This window comes from Gopherus flavomarginatus, chromosome 5, assembly GCF_025201925.1.
Source record: "Gopherus flavomarginatus isolate rGopFla2 chromosome 5, rGopFla2.mat.asm, whole genome shotgun sequence".
In the NCBI taxonomy this organism is placed as follows: domain Eukaryota; kingdom Metazoa; phylum Chordata; order Testudines; family Testudinidae; genus Gopherus; species Gopherus flavomarginatus.
Window position 1 is genome coordinate 98,786,879 of NC_066621.1, and position 24,439 is coordinate 98,811,317.

The 24,439-nt window shown below is 45.4% G+C and overlaps 1 protein-coding gene across 1 annotated transcript; it reads right to left on the minus strand.

Moving 5' to 3' along the window:
- Positions 1-8,128: 8,128 nt before the first annotated feature.
- VPS18 (VPS18 core subunit of CORVET and HOPS complexes) lies at positions 8,129-22,770 on the minus strand. Its single transcript, XM_050954808.1, has 5 exons — positions 22,502-22,770; positions 13,707-13,848; positions 13,431-13,522; positions 10,742-12,612; positions 8,129-9,524 (listed from the first exon to the last, which is right to left on the minus strand). Exons 1-5 carry the CDS (start codon positions 22,590-22,592, stop codon positions 8,796-8,798), a joined length of 2,925 nt encoding a protein of 974 aa, XP_050810765.1. The 5' UTR covers positions 22,593-22,770; the 3' UTR covers positions 8,129-8,795.
- Positions 22,771-24,439: the final 1,669 nt, after the last annotated feature.

Below are 24,439 nucleotides of genomic sequence, written 5' to 3' on the forward strand. Positions count from 1 at the left end.
TGCACTTGCGTGTTTTTGCTTTATTTTGCTTGGTGACCTACTTTGTTCTGTCTGTTATTACTTAAAACCACATAAATCCTACTTTTTATACTTAATAAAATCACTTGTTTATTAACGAACCCAGAGCAAATGATCAATACTGGGGGAGCAAACAGCTGTGCACCTCTCTATCAGTGTTATAGATGGTGGACAATTTATGAGTTTACCCTGTATAAGCTTGGGTCTGTGTTGCAGCAGGCTAGCATGTCTGGCTCAACAAGGTAGGATTCTGGAGTCCCAAGCTGGCAAGGAAAACAGGCTCAGAGGTAATTTCAGCATGTTCAGGTGACAGTCACAAGGGGACCTCTGTGACCGAACCCATCACACTTCAGTTTGCATTGAGACAGTGTCCTCAGCACAAAAAAATCACAACTGATGCCTTTGTAAATGCTCAGTAGAGATTCCAAGTATTGAACAAACCATGGGAGACTGAACCAACTGCCACCTCTACAGCTGGCCCTGTCCAGAGTCAAGGTGCTGGCACCAGGCAGGGAAATAGTATAGACTGTTGCAAAGAACGAAATGCCAAAATTAAGTCTGCCTATGCAACCTTAAATTCAGGCCCCTTGTGTGAGTGCATTATGATACAACCTTTAATTACATGTTCACATACTTTTCCGCCTAGATCCCAGCCTCATTCAGTGCATAGAACAGACAGCATTCATTGAAAAAGCAGCTATTCAATATTTTGTTTTCTCTTCATTGTTCAATGAGTGGCCAAAGGCCTTATTTACTGCACACCATTCAAACACTGCTCTGGATACAAAATAATTTCCTCGTGGGCTTTTCTATGACACTCATCAATATAGTACGAGTGCTTCAAAAACATTAATCAAACTTCACAATGACCCTGCGCATTGAGGGATTGATATTATCTCCACTTTACCGATGAGTCAGACACACAAAAGTTAAAAATGTCCACTAATTTTGGGTGCCCAATTTGAGATTCCCCGGGTCTGATTTTTTGGAGTACTTAGCATTATGCGGCACTTTGTATGTTCACAGTAAAGCTCCCCTTGACTTGAGTTGCAGCTGTGAGTGCTCAGCACTTCTGTAAATCAGATCCCAGGGTCTGAAGTTGAGCACCCAGACATTCAAATAATTAGTGGCCACCTTAGCATCACATAGGAATCCTGTAGCAGAGGCAGGGACAGAATCCAGTTCTAGAAGGCAGCATTCAACTACCTTAGCCACAAAACCACCCTTTCTCTGCTTGCAGTCCCCTGCCTCCTTCAGTACACCCCTTCTAAACAGGGCTTCCAAGAATCCTTCACCTTGCAGGTAGTCTGGCAGGGAGTGTGCCAGCACATGCCTCCCTTTGCTGCCTCCAAGGGCTCCGTTACAATGGCAGCTCTTATCTCCACCCAAGATGTCTCCCCTGTACTTCAGTCTGGTCCTACAACCCACCAGGGATATCAGCTGGCTGCTCCTTCATGGAGCATTGAGCATAGGCATGTACCTGGTATGGTTCATGAACTCCCCCAACACTGGCCCCTTTAGTGGGGAGAGGGAGACCCTGGGACACATGTACATTAAGGTGCGTCAGGTTGCAGTCCCTCTTCCAAAATCTCTTATAAGGTTCTGGCTGCACTTTTCCTCACACCTCCTGCTCCATGCACACACATCCACAGCACCACAAGGTCACAGGACCTTCTCATCGACCTCCTCTGGGCGCTGACAAGTTAGCCATTCATCATGCCAAGAGCAGGAGGAAGCTGCGGGGTGGAGGGAATGCTCAGACTCTGGGACCTATTACCATTCCCTTGTAAAGTCACACACTTGAGCAGAGTTCCTCCTGGCAGTGTCCACTGACTCCCTGGAACCTTTAGGGAGCAGTAGACACTGTTGGAGCTTCTCTGCTCCATGTCCCCCTCCAGATCCCTGATTTTTGCTCTATGACCTTCACTCCCGTTCCTGTTTTTTTCCATCTGTTGCTCCCAGTTATCCATCTGTGGCCTGGGTCCACTGGTCCCTCCCCCCTAGCTAAGCTAAGCTCCATCCTGTGCAGGGGTCTTTTGGAAAAAAGCATGTGGTCATGTAATTAAAGACAGTAGCTGTAGCACTAGAGACACTGCTGTTTAGGGCAGGGATTCTCTTTTTGTTGTGTTTGTACTGAATCTAGCACTATGGGCTGATGGTCCATGACTGGGGTTATGATGCACTACTGTAATACAAATAAAAAACAATGCATTCATAACAGATACTGAATTAAGGTTGCAAGGGCAATCTTGATTCTGGCATCACTTAACTTTTGAGTGCTCAACTTTGCAACCTTAATGTTTTTAATGTACTTTGTGTGTAATCATATGGATATATTTGCCTACACAAGCTCCAATATAGCATAGACATAATTGCTTTACTATCTCTACACTGATGGAACCACACATGCATTGCATGCTGTGTAGAATACTATAAAAAGGCCTTAAACGCTCCAGCAGCAGGCTTGAGCCCAATGTTGGTCTCTTCCTGTTCTACCTGGGAACTATCCTTTGCTGAACTCTCTGCCCCAATCTGATAAAGAATTGATTCTGAAGGATCAGTTACACTTAACTGTAACCTTAGATCTCTGCTACCACTTACTAGTTTCCAGGCAACTGTGACCTTATTCAGACAGGCCTTCTTCTCTGTTGCTCGTGACAAATAAAATAAATGTCCAATTCGGATTCCCCTCCCCACTCCAAAACTATCCCCGGCCCAACCATTTTCCACATACAAATTAAAACAAGCATCTTAGCTTCTTCCCTCCCCAGAATTCTCAAATAGGTTGATTTAAAACCTGTGTCCAGAGTTCAGAACAGTTTTACTGCCTCTCTATCCTTGAACTCGAGGGCCCCAGTGCTAGAGAAGAGCTCGAGACCCTCTAGTCCATGAGCCTGCCTATCTGAATTGAAATGGAAGTGTAAAGATAAAATTCATAAGAGGGCTGCTGAGAAGCCAGGAACTGTCTAGAACTGGAATAGAAGTTAGGAATAAGGGAGTGATGGCGAGAGCAAATAGTTCATAAGCTAAACCCATAAGTGACTTGCAATAGTTTATTGAACTCCAGTGACAGTTTTCACTAATAAACTCTTAAGCTATTAAAAATCCATCCTTAAGATCTCAATAGTCCCTCATAACAGGACTTTCCTGTAGTGGCCCCGTTTCTCTTTTCCCTCCACATCTTAAAATAAAAGGACAAATTCATTCATGATACAATACCACTGACTTCAGTGGTGTTTCCCAAGCAAAGAATTTGGCCCAAAGCCTTTTCTGAGAGTCAGACTGAGGGATCTTTTATAAAGAGAGAGTTTTTCATGCTGGAAGATGCCAAGATGTTTCACACTCCACAGAAACAGAGCCATCAACCAACCGCCCTCCCCTTTATGGCACGCTTAAGAGAAAGGGGCAAAGGGAGATCATTTTGGCTGGGACATCTGGTACTTTTCGATGTTCGCACAAAGCAAATGAGTCAATTGAATTGCACGGTGCTTAGTTTATTTATTTACCTTAAAAGAGATTAGCCAATCCTGCTGAGACTTGAACCTGCATTTCCAAGCAATCTGGGTGTTTCAGCCTGACACTTAGATCACTAAACAATCCCCCTAGTCATGTGGTAGAGATTCCAGTCTCTACCTTCATGCCAGCAAATAGAGGATTGCTCACATTACTTTGCCCAACAAGAGATGGCATCCCCATAAATTCCCTTTGGAAGTTATTCCATAGCATTGAGCAAAAATGACTGGATGGATAGATCTGTACTACCAATGCCAGGACTGAAATACATGGGTTGGTCATACTAAGAGCCACACACTAAGATTCTCCCTCTTCACTTTACTAAGAGCAATAGGATCCAGGAACTAGCATGGATATTAAAGCCTACTTCTCAGTACAGAAACGCTGCAGGACAAACATTATCCTTCTGACTACTAAAACCAGATCAAATCCAACTTCAGAAACTCAAGATCCAAAAATCTGTTGCTATTTGAATGCTTTTCTCCTACTTCCTGCCCCCCTAATCAGTATCATTGTTATAGGTACAATTCCATTTCCTATAAAAAAAGTCACCTGAAATCTTGTGCGGCCTCTGCTTATTACTACTATTCTGCAATATTCCATAGCAAAGAGACAGAAAACACTCACAGCTGTGCTTCATCAAAAGTCAGTATATTTAATGGAGAACAATGACATCTAGTGACTGGAATTAAAGTCTGCCTTACTGAGTTTCCAGCTCAGCAGTTAAACACTATGACAAGGACATAAAGCTATCAGTACTCACCTTGGTTAGTGGTAAGACTCCGAGCAACTTCAATGGGAAGAGAGTTAGGCCAACATTGAGAACTTCTGAAGTGTCTCTCTACATGTTGTTCTTTACTGCACACTTTCATCTGTTCTCTGGCTTTCTTCACTTCTCCAGACCCTTCTACATGCAACCTATTGACAAGGCGAGGTGGGGCATGTGAGGAGACATGTTTTAGGCCTGGTCTGCACGAGAAAGGTTGTAGTGAAGAAACTAAAGGTATGAACTTAAATCCATGTAGTTTTGCCAGTATAACCCCTGTGTAGACACATTTATTCCAGTCTGAATGGCCTTTTTTCAATTTAGCTTAAACTCCTTCCCAAGTAACAAACTAAACTGGCAAAAGCCCACTCGTATACCAGAATAAGAGTGTCAACACAAGGGGTTAAGCCAGTATAATCATCAGTACAAATGGTAAAAAACTTTCCCATGCAGACAAGGCCTAGGAAAAAAAGAGTGGTACAGAACTCTGCCTTAGGACTCCATGTAAAATGCATTCCAGAGTCCACCCATACCTTGTGAACAAGGAGACCTCACTACAGAAGTATCTTAGCAAACTTACTCCAATCCAAATGTGTCAGCTCCAGTGAAATGACAGGAGACAGGAATATTCTACTCGCCTCCATAATAGCAGAGAACAAAGTCTTAGAGCTGCTCCTCTACACATCAGATACCATGTTCTATGTAGAAAAACTAATGTAGAAAAACCATGTGGGTGAAGGGTTAAAATTTCTTCAATTTTCAAACACATCAGGATAACATCTCAGCTGTTAAGGACACTTGTATTCCAAGAGAGCAATGAAACACAAATGTGTGATTTATGAAACTCCTTTAGAAGATGCTATGAAGCTTCGGGAGGACACATTTCCACAGTGGTTGAAAAATGCCAATGTTATGGGACACTGCACGAAGGGTAATCATCTAGCATTCTGATGGATTTCAAAGCACAATGAAGTTTCAGTGAAGGCTCAAGGTAACAAACAAACTTGTTGCCTAACATACAGCCCCTTGAACAGGCAGACTTCAAAACAGTTATCCATTTAGATTTTCACTAAGTAGAATGGTCTAGTGCTTGAGGAGAGATGGGCTCAAGAGACTCCCACGTTTCTATTCTACCTCTGACAGACTTGCTCTGAGAATCCTTAATCTGTACCTCAGTTTCCCCATTTTGCAAGTACACAGGAATAATCTCTCTTTAGAAGGGAGTATAGAATGATTAATGCTTGTATTGTGCTCTGAAGTGCTAAGTATTTGGTACTGTGAAACAAAACAGTTCAAGAGCTTTGAATGTAAAAGAAAAAACTGTCCTGTAACTCAGACTCCAGAGGGAGAGCGCTATGGACATCTGAAACGAATGAGGAAGACAGCCTCCCAACTGAACAATTTGAAATCCCCCAGGGTGGATTAAAATTAATTTGGATTACGATCTTTTACTAAGCAATGACAAGGCAGAAGATGGCCCATTCGCATTTTTTATCAGAACTAGCTTTATCGTGTAAACAACACACATGATCTTCCAGCCAAGAAAGAAAAATCCAGTAGTCAATCATACCAGGAAGGTTTAATGTAGAATTTCAAAGATATCACATTCAATAAGTGAGACACATACCTCATGTGTCTTCATCACAACAGCCTTCTGGTACAGAGAGCAGCTTTCTCAAGTCAAACGGCAATCCAGAAGCAACCAAAGAAAACTGGTAAGCCAGCAACAAGCACTAACAGCTGGCATTAATCAAACTGGTTATTCATCAGTTCTAGTAGTAAAAAGATAATACGTCCAATAGCAACAGTTCTTTCTAATACTGAAATGCAACTCTGACAGTGTTCACTTAGCCTAGGGGTCTCAAACTCAAATCACCACGAGGACCACATGAGGATTAATACATTGACCTGAGGGTTGCATTACTGACACCTCTCCCCCCCACCCCCACTCCACCCCTTCCACGAGGCCCACCCCTGCCCCACTTCTTCCCATCCCTTCCCTGCCCCCATTCCAACCCCTTTCCTGAAATCCCCATCCCAACTCTGCCCCCCTCCCTGCCCCCAGGGGTGCAGGAGGGGTGTGGGGTGTGGCAGGGGGTCAGGGCAGGGGACTCGTGTGCAGGAGGGATGCAGCAGGGGGTTCAGGGCAGCGGGTTGGAGTGTGGGGTGCGGCGGAGGTCGGGTGCAGAGTGCAGCAGGCAGCTCAGGGCAGGGGGTCGGGGTGCAGGAGGGATGCAGGGTGCGCAGGGGGCTCAGGGCAGTGGGTTGAGGTGCAGGAGGGGTGCAGCAGGGGGCTCAGGGCAGTGGGTTGGGGTGCAGGAGGGGTGTGGCAGGGGGTCAGGGTGCAGCAAGAGGCTCAGGGCAGGGGGTTTGACTGCAGGATAGGTTCGGGGCTCGGGCTCCCTGCCTGGCCCCTGCACCACTCCAGGAAACAGCAAGAACATGGGAGAGGAGAGGCGCAGGAGTGTGTGTGTTGCTGTTGCTTCAGGCACCGCCTCCAGCATCTCCCAGTGGCCGGGAACGGGGAACCGCAGCCAATGGCAGCTGCTGGGGACGGTACCTGAAGCAACATCAACACACCCCTGCGCCTCTCCTCCCCCAGGTTCTGTCCGCTTCCCGGAGTGGCACAGGGGCAGGGCAGGCAGGGAGCCTGCCCTGCCCCCAGTGCACATTGGGCCAGAGCCACTCTAGGTAAAAGCTGGGGGAGGGCATGAGGAGCTCGTGGATCACAGAAAATAACCTTGCAGGCCGCATGTTTGAGACCCCTGATTTAGGGCCTCTTCCTGTCAGTATTGCACAAGTAAAACATTGAATGCAGGCTAAGCCCTCAGTTAGGAAAGGCTCTGATCAGAAGTTGGGGAAGCTCCATAGGAACCCTGTGGGATTACTGAGACTCCCAGTTAGCAAGGTCTCATGAGACAAAATGTAATTTTATATTACACCAAGACCCAGTTCCACAGTGACAGCAGCTGTTGTGAATTGCTAGCATGTCAGAGATGAGTTCTCAAGACAGGAACATAAGCTTTATAGAAGTCAGGAGAGATTTGGGTTTTTTTTTTTTAAACTTCCTTTTAACTAAAATGATATGAATATCCACCACCGCTTTACAAAACCTGATTCTCACTACTGTCGCACCTGTTGATCTTTGTGATTTAGTCCCAGACAAAGCTTTATGGGAAATTTAGTTCCTTCATGAGGAAGTACTGACAGATCTAAATGTCACACGCCACTGCTAACCCCTACTAAGGTGCTACAGAAAGTCTCGTCCTCCACCTCAAGCGTAATTATCTGTCAGAAACAGAAAAAAAAAAAAAAAAAAAAAAGTTTCCAATGCTGAGCAACATCCAAGAAAAAAAACAAAAACATTGACCTATCGGAGCACTCAACTAAGCCACGAAGGGAACAGTTAGATTGCTTGGCCGAGGATGCCAAACGCTCTCAAGTATCTGCTTCAAGATGGAGGATGAAATGGTGTCACTGACTCCTGGAGAAGTGCTATGGTCAGTCCTTGAGGAAACTGACTGCCAGACTTTCATTCAAGTGCCATTCGATGCTACCTGTGAAGTACCATTATTATATAATACTCAAATTACTATTAACAAGTATTATACTTGAGCGGTGCTGGAGCCAAAACAGGTAATTGTGCAGAATGTCCCAGTATGGGTATCCAGAATGGACTACAGTATAATGGCTGGAAACAAAGTGAAGAGATCCCACAGAAGATTCAACTGTATGGATCAGACCAAAAAACTTCTTGGAAAACTGTGGAAAAGACCACAACCCTGAAATTCCAGACGCAGGGATTAAGATGCATCTTTTGAGACACTGCGCTGCTTAGGAATCACGTTTTTATGTTATTGTGCAGAACCATGCATTTGTGTAACATAACAGATATTTGCAGACATACATGTAAATGCAAAGCTATTGCCTTCCTTTTACATTTCTGTCAGCAAAGCTGGCTAAACAATCTCATTAGGAAGCAAACCAAAAGCAATTCCCAATTTGAAAGTGATGAATGAAAGTCTATGCCACCAAACACTCCTCACTGCTTCTTCTCATCACCCCAGTCTTCACCTGAATTAATACTATAAAATGGGGAAGCAGTCCAACTGAATGAGATCATTTTTCTGTTCCCAGTTCTCTCTGGGCAATGAGGCACTCTTATCTTCATGCCAAAGGGTCTCATAAGAAGAGCTTCAAGAGGCAAGCTCAAGCTCACCTTCAGAGAGAAGCCAGAGGAAGTTCTGAGGCATTAGCGGAAATTAATCTTCCAATTCTTAGACAACCGTGACCATTTCTCTCATAGTCTTCCAGGACTAACTCATTGTTTTCCAAATAACAGTACCCAGCTGCTCTCTCCTTAGAGCTCTATCGAATCCATTTGTTTTCAGATTTCTAGAGACTAATTCCTAATATGTACGTTTCACAGGCAGTGGACATGACCTGTGGCTCAAAAGTTGTGTGTTCATGTGCAGCCTCAAACAATAACTGTGTGACCCTACAGCCAACTCTGCCTCTCCTCTTCATACTTCTGTGGGTCAATGAAAGGCTTGTCAATAGACCGGATCATCAGCTCCCCACAGTACACACATTCAGCTGCCACAATATCATCGATGTCTGCCTTGATCTGTTCCCGACTCTGCTGTCCCTTCCCCAAGCTAGTGGCATCTGTGTCTTTGGGACGATGATGGGCTTTGGAGGGCTGGCTTGTGGCTCCCAGCTTCTTCTGAAGGTCTTCTAGCTTAGCTTGCTTGTAGGCAGGCAAGTTTGGAAAAACTGCCTGGAACAGACAGTCATAGTGGAACATGTGGCTGCAAAGGAAAAGGTAGAAAGGGCGGTTTAGGAGTGGAAAGTCACAGGCTGCACACTTTTCCTGAGGCTCCACAGAGCCATATTTGTTTCTCATCTCCTGGATGTCCTCCCGGATTCTCTTGGCACTCTGTGTAGCTTCCTCCATCTCTCTCTTCAGCTCCTCGATGTGCCTGTTGTAGTCCTCCAGAGAGTTGCAAATAGCCTCCTTGAAATGGTCAATGGTGACAAAGTCAGGGAAGAAGGGCAGGACATCTTCAATCTTTAATAGGTTGCAGCTAGAAAGGCAGGCCATGGCCTTCTTGACATCCTTCTCTTCCTGGACCACGTGGCGAGCAATTTTCAACCAGAGCTTCTTCCGGAGTTCTTCATCCTCTTCAGGGAGGTCTGCACAGGACTTTGCTAGATCCACATCCACCTGAAAATTGAACAGAACAGTAAGGAAACAAAATTATGATTTCCTCTTCACTTCCCTCTCCTTCACGAGAGCCCACTACCAACAGAGGAAGGACACTGGTAAGAAAGCTCTCCATTATGTCAGTTATAACTACAGCTCTATAGTTGACATGCCCACTTGGCTGTTTGTATGTCAGCCACATCCTCCCTCCACGCCCCCTCCCCCCCAGAGACATTCACTCCCAACACAAAAGGTGTGCATAGTAATTCTGGATCACTGAAGAGTGATCTGAAGAGTCATTAGGGTCCAGGAACACAATAGGAAGATCTAGCTCTCCAAAGCCACTAGTGACCTTCGACCACCAAGGCTGACAACAATGAATTAAGTATCCACCCTCATACAGCAGGCAGTTACAATTTTTGACCTTTACTGGGCTAAAGCATTTATCTCCTCTACAGTATTCTCTGTACTCAGAACATAGGATTCTGCAAATATTGTGATGAACTAAACACAGTAAATGTCAGCATTTTAAATTATACACACTGCACTGTCACCATTCAGAACCTGACTAAGTTACCTCTACACTAATTTAAACTTTTTACAAGATGACCAACAGGGATAAATTCATTTTAAGTTTTTCTTGCATTTTTTTTTTAAATCAGGAGATTAAGAATAGGGTGGGATCCTCAGGTCAGCAGAGCTGGTTATCAACAAGCAGAGTACCACAGAGCAGGGACTGAATTAACAGAAACCATATCCCCCACCGCAGTCTCTTTCACTCTCCTAAGATTATGGTCTGTGAAATTCAAATGTCCATTGTGGGTATCTGACTCTGGCTCAGGCTAAGGAACTGTTTAATTGTGGTGTAGACATTCGGAATCAGGCTGCAAGCTGGAGCTCTGGGACTCTCCTACCTCGCAGGTTCCTAGAGTCTGGGATCTAGCCCGAGCCCAAACATCTACACCACAATGAAACAGTCCCTTAGCATGGGCCAGAGTCAGCTGGCACGGACCAGATGATTTTTAATTGCAGTGTAAACACACCCTGATAGTTCTGAGCTTCCACTATTGCTTTAAGTTAATATGGTGACAGACATTTCTTCCTATCTTGGGGCCTTTATAACCCTTTAAACACACTAGCCAGCCTTCTCACCCCTTCCCTTAAAGAAGGGAAAAGCTCTCCACTACTGGACCTTCAAGAACAAACGAACTAAGAGTACTAAACATAGTAGCACACACCTGCAGAGCTAGATCCACTGCTTCCTCATATAACTCCATCACTTTGTAAACATGGACACAGGCTCGGTGGTGTCCATGTTCTGCACACAGCCGAAGCGCATACTTCAGGTCATAGTGGATCCTGTTAGGGTTGGTTCCTGCTTGTTCGAGGTATGATAGCAGCGAGTCTGGCCGACACAAAGCATAGAGAGACAACAGGTAGTTGTGAATGGCTTGCTCCGTTTCCTCCAGCTCACACACACAGAATTCCATGTATCGAATAGCTTCACTGATCTGTTGGGTGCTCCCACTTTGGCTGTAGTTGACGAGGGCAGGTATGAGCTTCCTGGCATCCAGTTTCGTGCCCATAGAGATCCAAGCATCAACCACCTTCTTGGGGATGTGCTGGATCAGGACGGGAGAGAACTTGTAAAAGAGCTTCTCATCTCTGTGTCTGGTAAGGACATTTAGGGCTTCATCATAGTCATCATGCTGGCAGTGATGGGCTACCACTCTCTCATAGTCCTGCATAATAACTGAAAAATAGACCATGTGTTCCGTGTCCCCATGGCTTGCTAGCAACTCATAGATGGATGCTCGGTTATTGAACAAGCACTCTTTGTTTCTGGGGCTGCTCAGGAAGCTGCAGAACTTCTCCCGAGTCTCATCATACAGATTCCTTTTCGAGGTGTCCCCTTCCAGAGCACCTAACCGATTCAAGTAGAGCTCTGTTAACCAGGTGGTCAGCAAAGTTGTCTGGGTCTTTTCAGAGGACTTTAAGCTGGCCAGTTTCTTGAGCAGAAACTCCATCAATGCCTCCTCCTGCTTGGCTTCAATGAACTTAAGGGCAATCTCTTCAAAGTAGTTCTGGGTCAGTGCATAGCACTTGGCACTATCTAGGTACCTCTTGTTTTGGAAGGAGTGTTCTGCCTCTCTTGCCAACACAATATCCAGGCACTCAGGACGGTCTTTGCAATACTCTTTGGCCAGATCAAACTTGTTAATGTTCATGTACATCTTCCACACGTCTCTCGATTCCCGTTGTACATGGTAGCGGAATACAACTTTCTCCGTGTGGATCCAGATCTGCCCAACTGTGGGATCTTTGATCATGCGCTTCAACGAGCCAAACTTCTCCAAGAACAAGTCTTGGAAGACAACCTGCCCATTCAGAGTGCACACAGCCTTCACTCTGTCAGGCAGTAGCAGCAGGAAGTGGAACTGAGTGAGCACTATGGAGATCGGCTTGTTAGCTGCCATGTCTACATCAGAGGGATACTCCCAGACCCGTTCATCACTCAGAATAGAGTCGGGCCGTCCATAGTCCAATGTACCATACAAGACACCATTTCCCATCATCCAGGCAAAGGAGCGTGGGGAGGAGCGCAGCTTTGGCGTGTAAAATGCTATTTCGCTGTAGCCAAAGCTGGCTGGGAACTCTCGGAAGCTGGGCAAGTGGTCTGCATGCATGCCAAACACGAAGCCAAAGCCCTGCTGCTCTGTCCCCTCAGGCACTTTGCCAACAAACTGGAAGAGTCTCTTACGAGTAGTGGCAATGATAAAACATTTCCCGTCGAGCCCTCGCTCTATTTCCAGACAGCAGACTTGGGTCGGCCCTGCCTCCTCCTCTAAGGAATAGACCAGTCGGAAATACTGGTCCGGATTAGTGCTGAAGAGACTCCCCTCGCTGACAGAGATCTCAGCCTCGTATATTTGGCCCTGGGCTGTCCCCACCAGGATAGGACCAGTGTTAGTCTCTGAACCCAGAAACTTGTTCCAGCCCACACTTTCAATCAAGTGACCTTTCCAGCGGGAAAGCGTCCGCACCTTCTGAGCACTTCTGTTCAAATACAGGCATTCACTAGTGTTCAGTGCAATCACAAGGTGAGATCCTGCAAAGGCACATAGCAAGCAAGAGATGATTAATGGGTGCAGGGTTAAAGGAACAGTGAACACCACAACCCAGGCAGCACCGCTACTACAAAGCAAGACTTCAGTGTTTTGTCTAACATGACTAAGAACAACCAGAAGTCAAGTTCCTAGAGTTCCTCCAGGAATTTGAATTCTTAAGAACCTGGGGATTGTCCTAATGGATGAGATCAGCGGTCCATTTAGCCTAGTATCACAACTGACAGTGACCCCAGATGCTTCAAAGGAAGGTGCAAGAAACCCTATACGAACAACTCTGGAATAAATGGCCCATAGAAAGTCCTGGCTGCTAATTGTTGTCATTAGGTTTTACATTTAATAAATGTTTCATCCCTGCTAGAGTTAACTGTGGATATTATATTATAATTATAATCCTTTTTAGAATTCTGCTAAGCTCCTGACCTCCCAAGGCCAAAGGAGGCAATGGGCTCCAAAAATTAGATGTACATCACGTAATGAGAATTTTCTTTTACCAATTGTAATAAGCTAGCTCAAATCAGCCACATCTATCAGTGAAGAACTTGGACAGTGGTTCAAATTCACCAAAATGTAAGGGGTGAGGCACAGTACTCTTCCTCTAACACTTGAGTATTAAATAGGCAGAGTCCGTGGACAATAATTAGGTAGCCTGAACTCATTCCTCAGGTGAACCACGTACTCCTTCCACACACAGAATAGAAACTGAAAGTCTTCCCTAATTAAATGCTTGTTTAACACAATTATTGCATTTGTTGTAAAGATTAAATAGCATTTTGCAATTTCCTCTACACCATCACCTCACCTGTGTGGTCCAAAAACATCTTGTAGACTCTGGCTTCATCCTTGCGTCCCAGCTCTACCTGATTAGGTTCATCTGCCTTGCCAAGATCAATCCTGCATGGAGGAATGATAAAGCAAATTACTAAGAGGCAGGAGGAGCCCACGTAACTGCGGAAACAAAATTGTACCTTTTTCCTTTTACAAAAGACCATGAATCTGCATCTAGTTTAGAGACAGAGTTTCCAAGCAACCCAAAAACAGGCTGTGAAGGCTTCAAGTCTTAAATAGTATGAGTTACCTGAAAAGGGTCTCTCTGCCAAGGCTCATACAGAGCTGGTTACAGGAGACCACAAGGCTGTTAATTTTCTCTGGAGGAGTGAAATCAATCCTTTGCTTGTTAAATACTGGAGTCTCCTTCTCCAGCCGAGCATTCACATACCCTAGGAAAAGTAAAAATACAAAAGTAGTTCAGAAAAAGAGAGACCACCACAATGGAACCTAAAACAGGGAGCAGAAACAGGGAGGGCTACAGGAAAGTGAAGCACTCCATGATGTGGAATCATGGAGAGTAACATCTATTCTTTTCCCCAGGTGTATGTTTGAAGCTACAGTACAAGTCTATTTGCCCATTCTGCCACAGTGCAGCAATTTGTCACATGGCACTAACTTGAACATAGACAGACACACCAAACCTTGAAAACTCTGGAAGAAACTGCACATTACAGTTACATTACAACTTCATAAAAAGCTGATGAAGAAGATGACAAAGGAAAACAAAAGGTCAACCCTGGAAAATCAGGTTATTCATTAAAACACAAAAGTGGGCATGGTGCCGTACAAGATGCTAACATAGATGGTACCTGTGCTTTAGAGTGTTTACAGTCTAATGAAAGAGTCAGAAATTAGAGGTGGCATTAGTTGAAAATGTTTCATTTGGGGAAGATAAAAATTAATGTATCTTATTCAGTCTAGGATCCATGACACAAAAAAAGGCAGAAATTGAGATTATTCAAAAGATTAAAGATGGCTAGATTTTTCCATAAAATTAATCATTTAATTGCCATAAAACAATTCAAGATCAGTGACTGCAGGCAATACAGCTGGAAGTCACAGCTAGATCAGTAAAAAAGTTCTAGAATACTTGTATAATGTTGTACATCCACAAAGCTCAACCACTTGATAAAGATGAAAAAGTACTGTTACTCCAATTTTACATTTGGGAGAAACTGAACCATGGGGTTCAGTGAATTGACTGAAGTAGCACACCTTGCTGAGACTAGTACTCGAATCTGGTGAGTACCAGAATCAGTGCCCTAAACATGAAGCCACAATGCTGCCCAACAAAAGCCAAAACTAGGTAGAACTGGCTTCCAATTTCATTACAAACTGAAAACTTGAGCCAGTGTGATCCAGTTCCTGGAACTTTGGGCAAATCTGGATTGAATTTCAAGCAAAGCTAGGACAAATTAAGACTTGGCATTTAAACCTGGCAAATGTGGTCATTTTGTCAGAGTTGCACTCTGTATTTTAGGTCTGCTGAAGCCTGAAACTCAAAGTGAAACACAGGTGTGTGTGAACTGAAACTGGGAGTTAGAGGGGGAGTAGAAACCAATGACTTTCATATTGTTCTAGTCACAACATGATCTAAACTAGAACCACCACCACCACGCTTCAACTGTTTTGCTTTAAAGGCTCAACTTACACACTAGGGGACCACCAACCTGGCTAGCTTGGGAGACACCAAATTTAGATGGTGGCAGATTACTAGACAGGGCGGTCTGGATAGCGACTGGGAGGAGAGAGTTTTACATGAGCAGCATGACAACATATTCTGCTACAGAAACTGGTTCAGAACAGGCTTATAGTTTTGTTTTAGTTCATAAAAGCTTTTCAAGTTTTAAAGCAGCTGCAGTGACCTCAAGAGAAGGCCAAGCACTAAGACAGTGAAGGGAGGAGGGTGAAGGACTAGCCAGTGCAGGGGGATGGGAAATGTATACATTAAGATAGATAGGCTTTTAACACCACATAGCAGGGTGGAAGAGTGGGATGACTGGTTTCATTTTTCTGAAGCTGGACAGGGGTCAGCTTTCAGAAGCGTAGGACAACTTAGAAGCACACAGTTTCCATGCCTAAATCAGGAGAGCAGCATTCAGAAGCTGCGCATGGTAGATGGACTTTAGCCAAAATCCACAGAGGAATTCAACTCTGCCACTGAACTGTAAAATAATGTGATAGTCACATGGAATAAAACATGAATGATACTCATTAGTAGAATCCAGGGGAAATACCTATGTCAACAAAAAGATTGTATCACGAAGTTCTCTTCATATCAGTCCTGTGATACAAGTTTTTCCCCTGCCTGAATTTCCCATGCCCCCACAGGACACAATGTAACCCCTTGACCAAGAATGTTGCATTCCTCTAACAGAATGACCAGGCCACCTCAGGCTAGACAACAAGAAAGGACTGGTCATTTCTGGTTCCTTTCCTAGGTTAAATTTACACTGGCCTCCCTCCACGGATGGAAAACCACTGGCTCCACAGAGATTTCTAGGACAGTTATAGCCATGTAGTGAAGTTAGCCTGGGAAAATCTTCATTTGCAAAGGATTTACAAGGTACACAAGGTTACTCCTGGGGGAATTCTGCACTACTGTGCATGTGCAGAATTCATGTTCCCTGCAGATTTCTTTTTCCTCCACAGAAAATACATTCTGAAGGAGAGGTGCTGCAGTTATGCCTTTCACCCACCAGGAGCTGCTGTGGTGCCAGAACATAGGGCAGCTGCTCACCAGCCGTAACAACCCATAGAGAGGACAGCCTGCATTCCTCACAGCATCCTGCCCACAGACACGTGAGAATGCACATATTGGGGGGAAACACAGAGCAGGGCACATGGGGCTGCTGGGGGTCACAGACTGGGATTCAGAAAGGCTAGTGGAGGGATGGGGGCTGAATAGGAATGAGGATACAGGGCCACATGGGGACAGGGTGCAGGGATACATGGGCACAGGGGGTGCATAGGGATGGGGGAGGGAGTGCATGGACACACGGGGACAGGGGCAGATGAGCCTGACTGAATGGGAGAGGCTAGGGTCGGCCATGGTCTGTATGGGGGAGGCTCCTAAACTCCCTAATAATCCCTCCCCACCCTCCACCCCCAAAAATATCCCTGTTCCATACATCTCCCACCCACATCCAACAACCCTCCAAGTTCACTCCCAGGCTCCTTCCCAGCAACTGCTTCCCTCTCACTCAGCTCCTCCATTACTCCACCTCCCAAGCCTTTGCATTGCTTCTGAGAGGTGCAGGAAATATATATATGTATTGTAGTTTGAATGAATTACTCAAAGTTCTGTATTGATACACCTAGGAAAGAATATATTTGTCAAAAAAAAATTCCTGAATTTTTTTTCATTGTATTGTTACAGACAATACTTGCTGACAGGCATTTTTAAATAAGTTACCGCAATAATTGATGCTTGCATGATTATATTGTGTTATTCTGACAAATAAAATATGCAGAATTTTAAAATATTGTGTGCAGAATTTGTACCTTTTTGGCACAGAATTCCCTCAGGAGTAAAAGACAGAACATGGCTGCTGGAAACCAAGGCCACTGGCTGAAGCAGCCAAACAGCATGGCATAAAATTAAAAACACAGTGTAAGAGGAGGGTTAGAAGACCATTCGATTGGCAGGGTAGGATTCTGTGGTCAGCCCAGCACTGTAGAGGCCGCAAATGCTCTACTGCCATGTGGAAGGGAGCACAGTTTAGGCCTAGAGCTCTGTAGGCTAGCAGGGGCCTGGAACAGCACAGGGAAAGCACAAGCAGTCCCTATAGCCTTGTCCCTATGCTATTTTCAGCAACTCTCCCACTACTGGTCTAGCACCAGCATAGCCCAGTTATAGCACTGGTGTAGATGGGCTGTCAGCATTTATCACTGCATCGTCTAGACCTGCTGCAGGCACAGTTAAATGACATGGAGACAAAAGTGCTGGCACCTTTCTCTACCATTGCTTTCCCCCGGTTGCTGCACTGATGCTAGTTCAATAGTGGCACATTCAAAAAATAGCAAGCTTAGAGTAGTCGAAGTGTGCGCATTGGAAGAGATGGGAAATAACTTCATGCTAATTATGCAACACCCTTTTGGGTAGCACTTCATTACGCCTTTGTCTATACGTAGTTTGACCATCCATTTAACTAAGTCAGCACCCCCCCTGCTGTGGGCACTTATTTCAGGCTGAGTGTCCTATTTTGGTTGTGATTAAGTCAGTGAGGAACTGATATAAGCAAAATTGAAAAAGGACACTTATCCTGAAACAAGAGGGCTCATAACCAGTGGTCATACTGATTCTAGTTAAATCAGTGCTCAAATTGTGTGTAGACCACGTAGGGTTGCCAACTTTCAAGAGTGGAGTTTCACTCTGATGGGAAAGTGATACAGACACCCATTACTGAAAAAAGAAACACATTGAATGGAGGATGATCAAGGCACAAGAATCAAGCCATTAAAATGAGATCTCTAAATCACATTAATTTAGAGTCAAGAGATCCAGAAAAGAGTTAATTGCCCAATCAGGAAAAAATAAGGTTGTCTCAGTCAGATGACCAATGAAAATCTAACTCAGTAAAGAAAGGGACAGTTTAGCTTTTGGATGGAAGGTTTTACTGATTTAAAAGCTATTTCATTTAAAAGTATGTATGTATTTTGGATTCCTTGAGAGATTACCTGTAACAATGCAGTTAGTTGTATGTGCCCTTCAGTCATTAATTTGAGATTTTTAACTAATGATCTTCTCCAGAAGGGGAGAGAGGCACTTTTTCAGCCTCTGTTCCTCTACACAAAAAGCTTGGGTAGGACTCAATTGGTTTTATTCTATCATATGTAGTTTTCCCTGACTTGGAACATGAGACTCCAAACCAAAACTAGTTCTCAAGCCCATGCTTCTGCACTCCTCTCAAATGTGCACAAAAACTCTTTTTAAAATGCACTTTACCTATCTGGGTTTAGGATTATAAATGTTGCACCTTCATTCAGATTTCTGGGTGAACCTGCTTTCTTTCTACCTCCCAAAGGCCAAAACATCTGGAGAAAGATAATGAAATAAGATCAAAAGACCTGGCTGGAGTTGGTAGTGGAGTAAGGCAGGCCATTTCATGTTGGGACTTGCAGAACCTGCAGTTTGCACTTCAGCCATCCCCAGCCTTTGCTCTTTTGGGATCTACATCTTTCTGAAATAGCATCAGTAAAAGCACAGCAGTTTGGCACCACTTCAACCAGCTCAACACCTCCCAAAATGTCAGGTACAACGTCATGGTTTGCTCTTATGTGGATGTGCTCTACATAAAGCTATTACTTTATTTATTTCCCCAAAGCAAGCTGTTTAGACTTCAGATCTGTCTGCAACTGCAGCCAATCAATTCACTTTCAAATCGTGTTCAAAGTTACAACCAGAACTCTGAAGGGACACCCACAGATTTTAAAACAGTGATGAACATGGCTGCATCTCAACTACACCTGCAGTTAAACATGGTTCAGCTGCCCCCTTTGCTGACATCCATTTGTCAGCAACAGGTACATTTTTAGTGAAGACAGAGTCTATGACAGGGTGGGCAAACTATGGCCCACAGGCCGGATCCGGTCCCTCAGGGCTTTGGATCTGGCCCACAGGATTGCCCTCCATTGCACCGTGGGCCCGTGCTGCTCTCAGAAGCGGCCGGCACCACATCCCTAAAGCCCACAGGCAGGGGAGCAGAGGGCTCTGTGTGTTGCCCTTGCGTCCAGGCACCGCCCCCTGCAGCTCCCATTGGCCAGGAACAGAGAACCATGGCTAATGGGGACTACGGGGGAGGTATCTGGACATGCGGCAAGGGCAAAGCACGCGGAGCCCTCCGCCCCCCTCCCCTAGCGGCCGCAGCGCTTCCTGGAGTGGCACAGGGCCGGGGACAGGGCAAGCATGCAAGTAGCCTGCCCTGGCCCCAGTGCATGCTGCTGCCACCCCAGAGCTGCTTTACGTAAGTGGCACCAGGCCAGAGCCTGAACCCCTCCTGCACCCTGCCCCCCAACTCCCTGCCCTAAGCCCCCTGACTGCACCTCGCATCCCTCCTGCACCCAACTCCCTGCCCTGAGCTCCCTCGTACACCCCGCACCCCAACCCCTTGCCTTGAGTTCCCTGCTACACCCTGCACCCCAACCCCCTGCCCTGCATACAATTTCCCCACCCAGATGTGGCCCTCGGCACAAAAAGTTTGCCCACCCCTGGTCTATGATAACTGAAAAACTACTAAAGAGATGATATTGCAGGAGTCAAGAGTGAAAGCAGAGAAACAGGTAAGGAAAGGAATTGTTAGCCTAAGTCTTTTAAAACCATTCTGTTTTAATTAACTTCCAATTAGCACCAAAATAATTAACATTTGGGAGGGGGGGAACCTCTGTTAGAGATTCAGAACCCTGACTTCAATTAAACTTAACCAAACAAAGGTCACAAGCTATATTTTAAGAAATATGAGCTTCAGTGTATGGACTATGTTTAATTTGTTCTCTCTGTTTATCCCAGATGATACTCAAAACCTTTTAATAGATTAGGATTTAACTAAAGTGGGGTGCCAGTCAGAGATACTTTCAGAAGCTTATGCCTATAGATTTTTAACTCAGTAAACAGATGCCAACTTCGCAGAGTGGCCAGCACTGAAGTGGCAATGCTAGATAGAACATAGTCCTTTTAAAGTTAACTGGGTCTCGTATTAATTCAACCTTATATAGTGGCAGCAGGGGAAACCACACATGAAACTCAAGATTCATTAGTTTGATTAATAGGAGATGTACTACATAATTGCCCCTCTAGCTAGATAGCTACTCATTCATATTGCATAGCTGGCATAACCCATCACATAATTATTGTATGTTACATTACACAGGTGGACATACATAATGTAGGTGCCAGCACTTCACAAATCATGGTATAAAGTTTCAAACCCACACAGATTGCTTTCATGCCACACTTCTGAAGTGGTAACCATACTAATATGAAATCAGCCCGTGAGAGTTACACAGCCATTATACACCTGATGGAAACTATGTTGTCTGCATCCAGTATATCGGTAAGTTTCCCTGGGGTGGGCAACTAACACGATGTCACTAAGCATCACACACACAAAATGTTTAATAGTTTCTACAGTCACTCAAGTTCCCCAAAAAGGAAAGGAGCAAAGACTAAGAAACTGATTAAAAAACAAAATCAAGAAGTACGTGGCACAGACAGGAGGCCTCCTGTGAGACACTACTGCCACAAATTTGGATTGACAAATGGAGAAGCAGTGGTTAGAGCTCACCTCAGGCTCATAACTTTAAAACCATTTCACATTCTCTCTTTTGCCACCTACACAAGTGCATTTATACAGCACAGTGATATTTTAGGGTTAAGTCATTTTCCACCTCACAGAATAATTTCACTCTAAATAGAGGTTCCCTATAGTCAGAATTTCAATTGCAATGAAGCAGTTTGGGACTGGCATCCTTCTTCCTCAAACAGCAAAGAATCCTGGGCACCTTATAGACTAACAGACATTTTGGAGCATGAGCTTTCGTGGGTGAATACCCACTTTGTCAGATGCAAACAGTTTCACTCTATAACCAAGTTCAAGCTAAGCTCTAAACATAGGGCCCTACCAAATTCATGGCCATGTAAAACGCTTCACAGACCACAAAATCTGGTCTCCCTTTATGAAATCTGGTCTTTTATGTGCTTTTACCCTATATTATACAGATTTCACAGGGGAGTCCAGTGTTTCTCAAATTGAGGGTCCTGACCCAAAAGGGAGTTGCAGCGGGGTCATAAGGTTATTTGGGGGGGGGGTCACAGTATCACCACACTTACTTCTGCGCTGCCTTCAGCTGGAGAGCAGTGGCTTTTGGCCAGGCATCAAGCTCTGAATGGGGTGCCCTGCAAGCACCCACACAGAAGTAAGGGTGGCAATGCCATACCATGCCATTGCCACCCTTACTTCTGCACGGCTGCTGGCTCTGCCTTCAGAGCTGGGCTCCAAGCCAGCAGCTGTCGCTCTCTGGCCACCCAGCTCTGAAGGCAGTGCCACCGCCAGCAGCAGTACAGAAGTAAGGGTAGCAATGCCACAACCCACCCTACAATAACCTTCTGACACACACACAACTCCTTTTTAGGTCAGGACCTCTACAATTACAATAGCGTGAAATTTCAGATTTACTTATCTGAGATCATGAAATTTGCAATTTTTAAAATCCTATGACTTTGAAATTGATCCAAATGGACTGTGAATTTGATAGAGCGCTATCTATACACAATGGAGTATCTGAAAAGAACCAATGTATTATAACATTGTGTTCATAGGTTAAGTATACAGATTGCATTTGTGATTACAAAAATACTGTACACATCTGCTTATTTTCTGTACTTAAGGTATTAGCAAGGCTTCCATTTGCTAAACCTAATGTAAAATTAAATTCCTTGCAACTGCCTCAATATGTAGTAGAAATAGCAGATATCCAATGTGCACCCAGAGTCAGATCAGCATCACACGATGGAGTGCCCTCTCTACACTATAGCCTCTATCTTTGGTACTTATAGTGACGAATTAAGGCCCTAATTGTCCCCACATAGAGAAAATTTGGAAAGATGGGAACACTGAGAATTCATTCAAAGTACTGCATGATGATATTAATAATTTGCTCTTCTATAGTATCACCATAGAATCTGAAAACGCATTACAAACTAAGCCACACAAATATCCATGAGGTATTATTACACCCATTTAACAAAAGGGAAACGGAGGCAAGGAGGGGTTATTTGCCCTCAGTGGTACAGGAGGCCACTGGTAGACTTGGGAACAGAACCCAAGTCTGACTCTGCAACCCTATTTAACCAGTAAGATCTCAATGCTGTTCTGCACCAGCCAGACTCAGTATCCTGCAGGCCCTAATGTTTCTAAGTGCTTTTTGCAGTGCTCTTACTCAAATCAGACGGGGGAAGGGGGGAAAAGGCCACGGGCATAATGGTCCCGGAGCAGTTCTCACGCTCTGACCTGCATAAATGATCAAGTGGACCCAGCCCCTTACCAGAGTGCGGGATGCCCACGTTGGCGCGGCTCTGCTGCAGGGAGGCAGAGCGGGACAGCGAATCTTCGTACTCGTCCAGGATGGAGGCCATGGCTGCACCTGCCGCCCCCTCACCAGCCGGTCCCGGGGCCCCGCAACTCACTGTGCTCCCTCACAGGAGACACCAGGCACCCCCTCAACTCATCCCAACGCAGCTAAGGGGTTAGACACAACACCCTCCCTGCCGCCCCCGCCCCCCGACAGACCGGGGCCGCAACTCCCCTCCTGCCGCCCCCCGACAGACCGGGGCCGCAACTCCCCTCCTGCCGCCCCCGCCCCCCGACAGACCGGGGCCGCAACTCCCCTCCTGCAGTAGGTCCCGGCGGCGGGAACGCCCCTCCCCCCCCGTCTCGCGTTTCTTCGCTGGGAGCCCGGTTACTTCCGCAGCCTCTCAGCTGACCCGCCCATGTGACCTGCGCGCTTGCGGGCCGCCGCGCTTCCTGTTTCCGGGCGGCTGCCCGCGGGGCGGGGCGTGTTCTTCAGGTGAACTGAGCGGGAGGTCGCGCGCCTGTCTCTGGCCTAGCTCCGCCCCCCCCTTCTGATACACGCCCACCTAGTCGGGCTCTGGTGGCCCCGTTCCCATGGTTCGCTCACTGACAGTGCCGCCTAGGGAGACCCCGGCCGGCGTGCAGGGACTGCAGTACACGCTGTTCCAGCCAATCACCAACACCGCCCTCAGCTTGGATGTGTGTCCCCACGCTGGCCCGGCCAACTGCCTGGACGGAGCGTCTCATCCCACTGTTCCATACAGGGGAGCTGGGGTGACCAGGTGTCCTGATTTTATAGGGACAGTCCTGATATTTGGGGCTTTGTCTTGTACAGGTGCCTATTACCCCGCCCGCTGTCCTGACTTGCTCTCTGGTCACCTTAAGGGGAACAGGCCCTGGGTGTTGCATAAAGACAGAGCAATCCCACATTGGATCAAGTATTAGCGCTCAGGAGTTCTCTCGCCAGTGTTTTTCAATGGGTGGGCAGTGGCGCTGAGGCAGGGGGCTCATATAAGGCAGTCAAGGGTTGTGTGTCCTGGAAAACTATAAAAATCTAAAGCAAACTCTTAGGCTTGCTCCCCAATTCCCAGTGTGCTTCAAGTCAAGTGTTCTCTGTCGACTCCTAGAAATATACACATAAATTAGTTATATAAGCTTATAATTGATACATATTTTACTCTTACTGTATAGTAAATGTAAAAGAGTCACAAACTTTTCTTTCAAATATGGAGTTACCAAATTGAAAAGATTGAGAAACGTTGACCTGTCCAATGCCACCTTAGCCAATAAGAACATGCTTTTTAATGTAAAAGGGCTCTGTTCTGATTAGGCAAGGCAGGTGTGGTAATATCTTCTATTGGACCAGCTTCTGTTGGTGAAAGAGACATGCTTTCCAGCTTACACAGACCTCTTCCGGTTCCATTCTGTTCTGATGGTAAATTGCAGTCCAAGTGGATTAATACAACTCATTATTTTACATGTTTTTCTCCTTTCTGGACCCATCATTTAATTTTAGCATTAAAAGCTGAGTTTAAAAATACCAACCATCTTCTACAATATATTATGATAATAACTTAGAGATGGGCCCATACTTGAACCTCATAGCAAACCCCATGAGGTTTCATCATTGTGGGGTGTTTGGATTTCAGCGCCTAAATCCAAATCCCTATTTACGGTGTTTTGGTTCTTGATCAGACCCAAACTGGAAGAGGTCTATTTTCTTATTTGGGTTTGGTAGACAACGGCTGAATTTGTGAGATTATGGTCATTTTGGGCTGAAATCTCATGAGATCTGTTTGATTTCAGTGCTGTTAAATTGGAAGCCAGACCTTAGCCTGGATTTGAAATGAAACTTCAGCCTAAACCTAATCCAGATTCTGAACTGAACATCTGTTAGCCCATCTGTTATTCC

What these genes read in the sequence shown, in the direction of transcription:
- VPS18 (XM_050954808.1), bottom strand. Translation starts at nt 22,592, where the DNA reads ATGGCCTCCATCCTGGACGAGTACGAAGATTCGCTGTCCCGCTCTGCC. An exon ending in CGTGGGCATCCCGCACTCTG is followed by an intron (nt 13,849 to 22,501) that starts GTAAGGGGCTGG and finishes TACTTTTCCTAG; the next exon opens with GGTATGTGAATGCTCGGCTG. An exon ending in GATGTTTTTGGACCACACAG is followed by an intron (nt 12,613 to 13,430) that starts GTGAGGTGATGG and finishes GTGCCTTTGCAG; the next exon opens with GATCTCACCTTGTGATTGCA.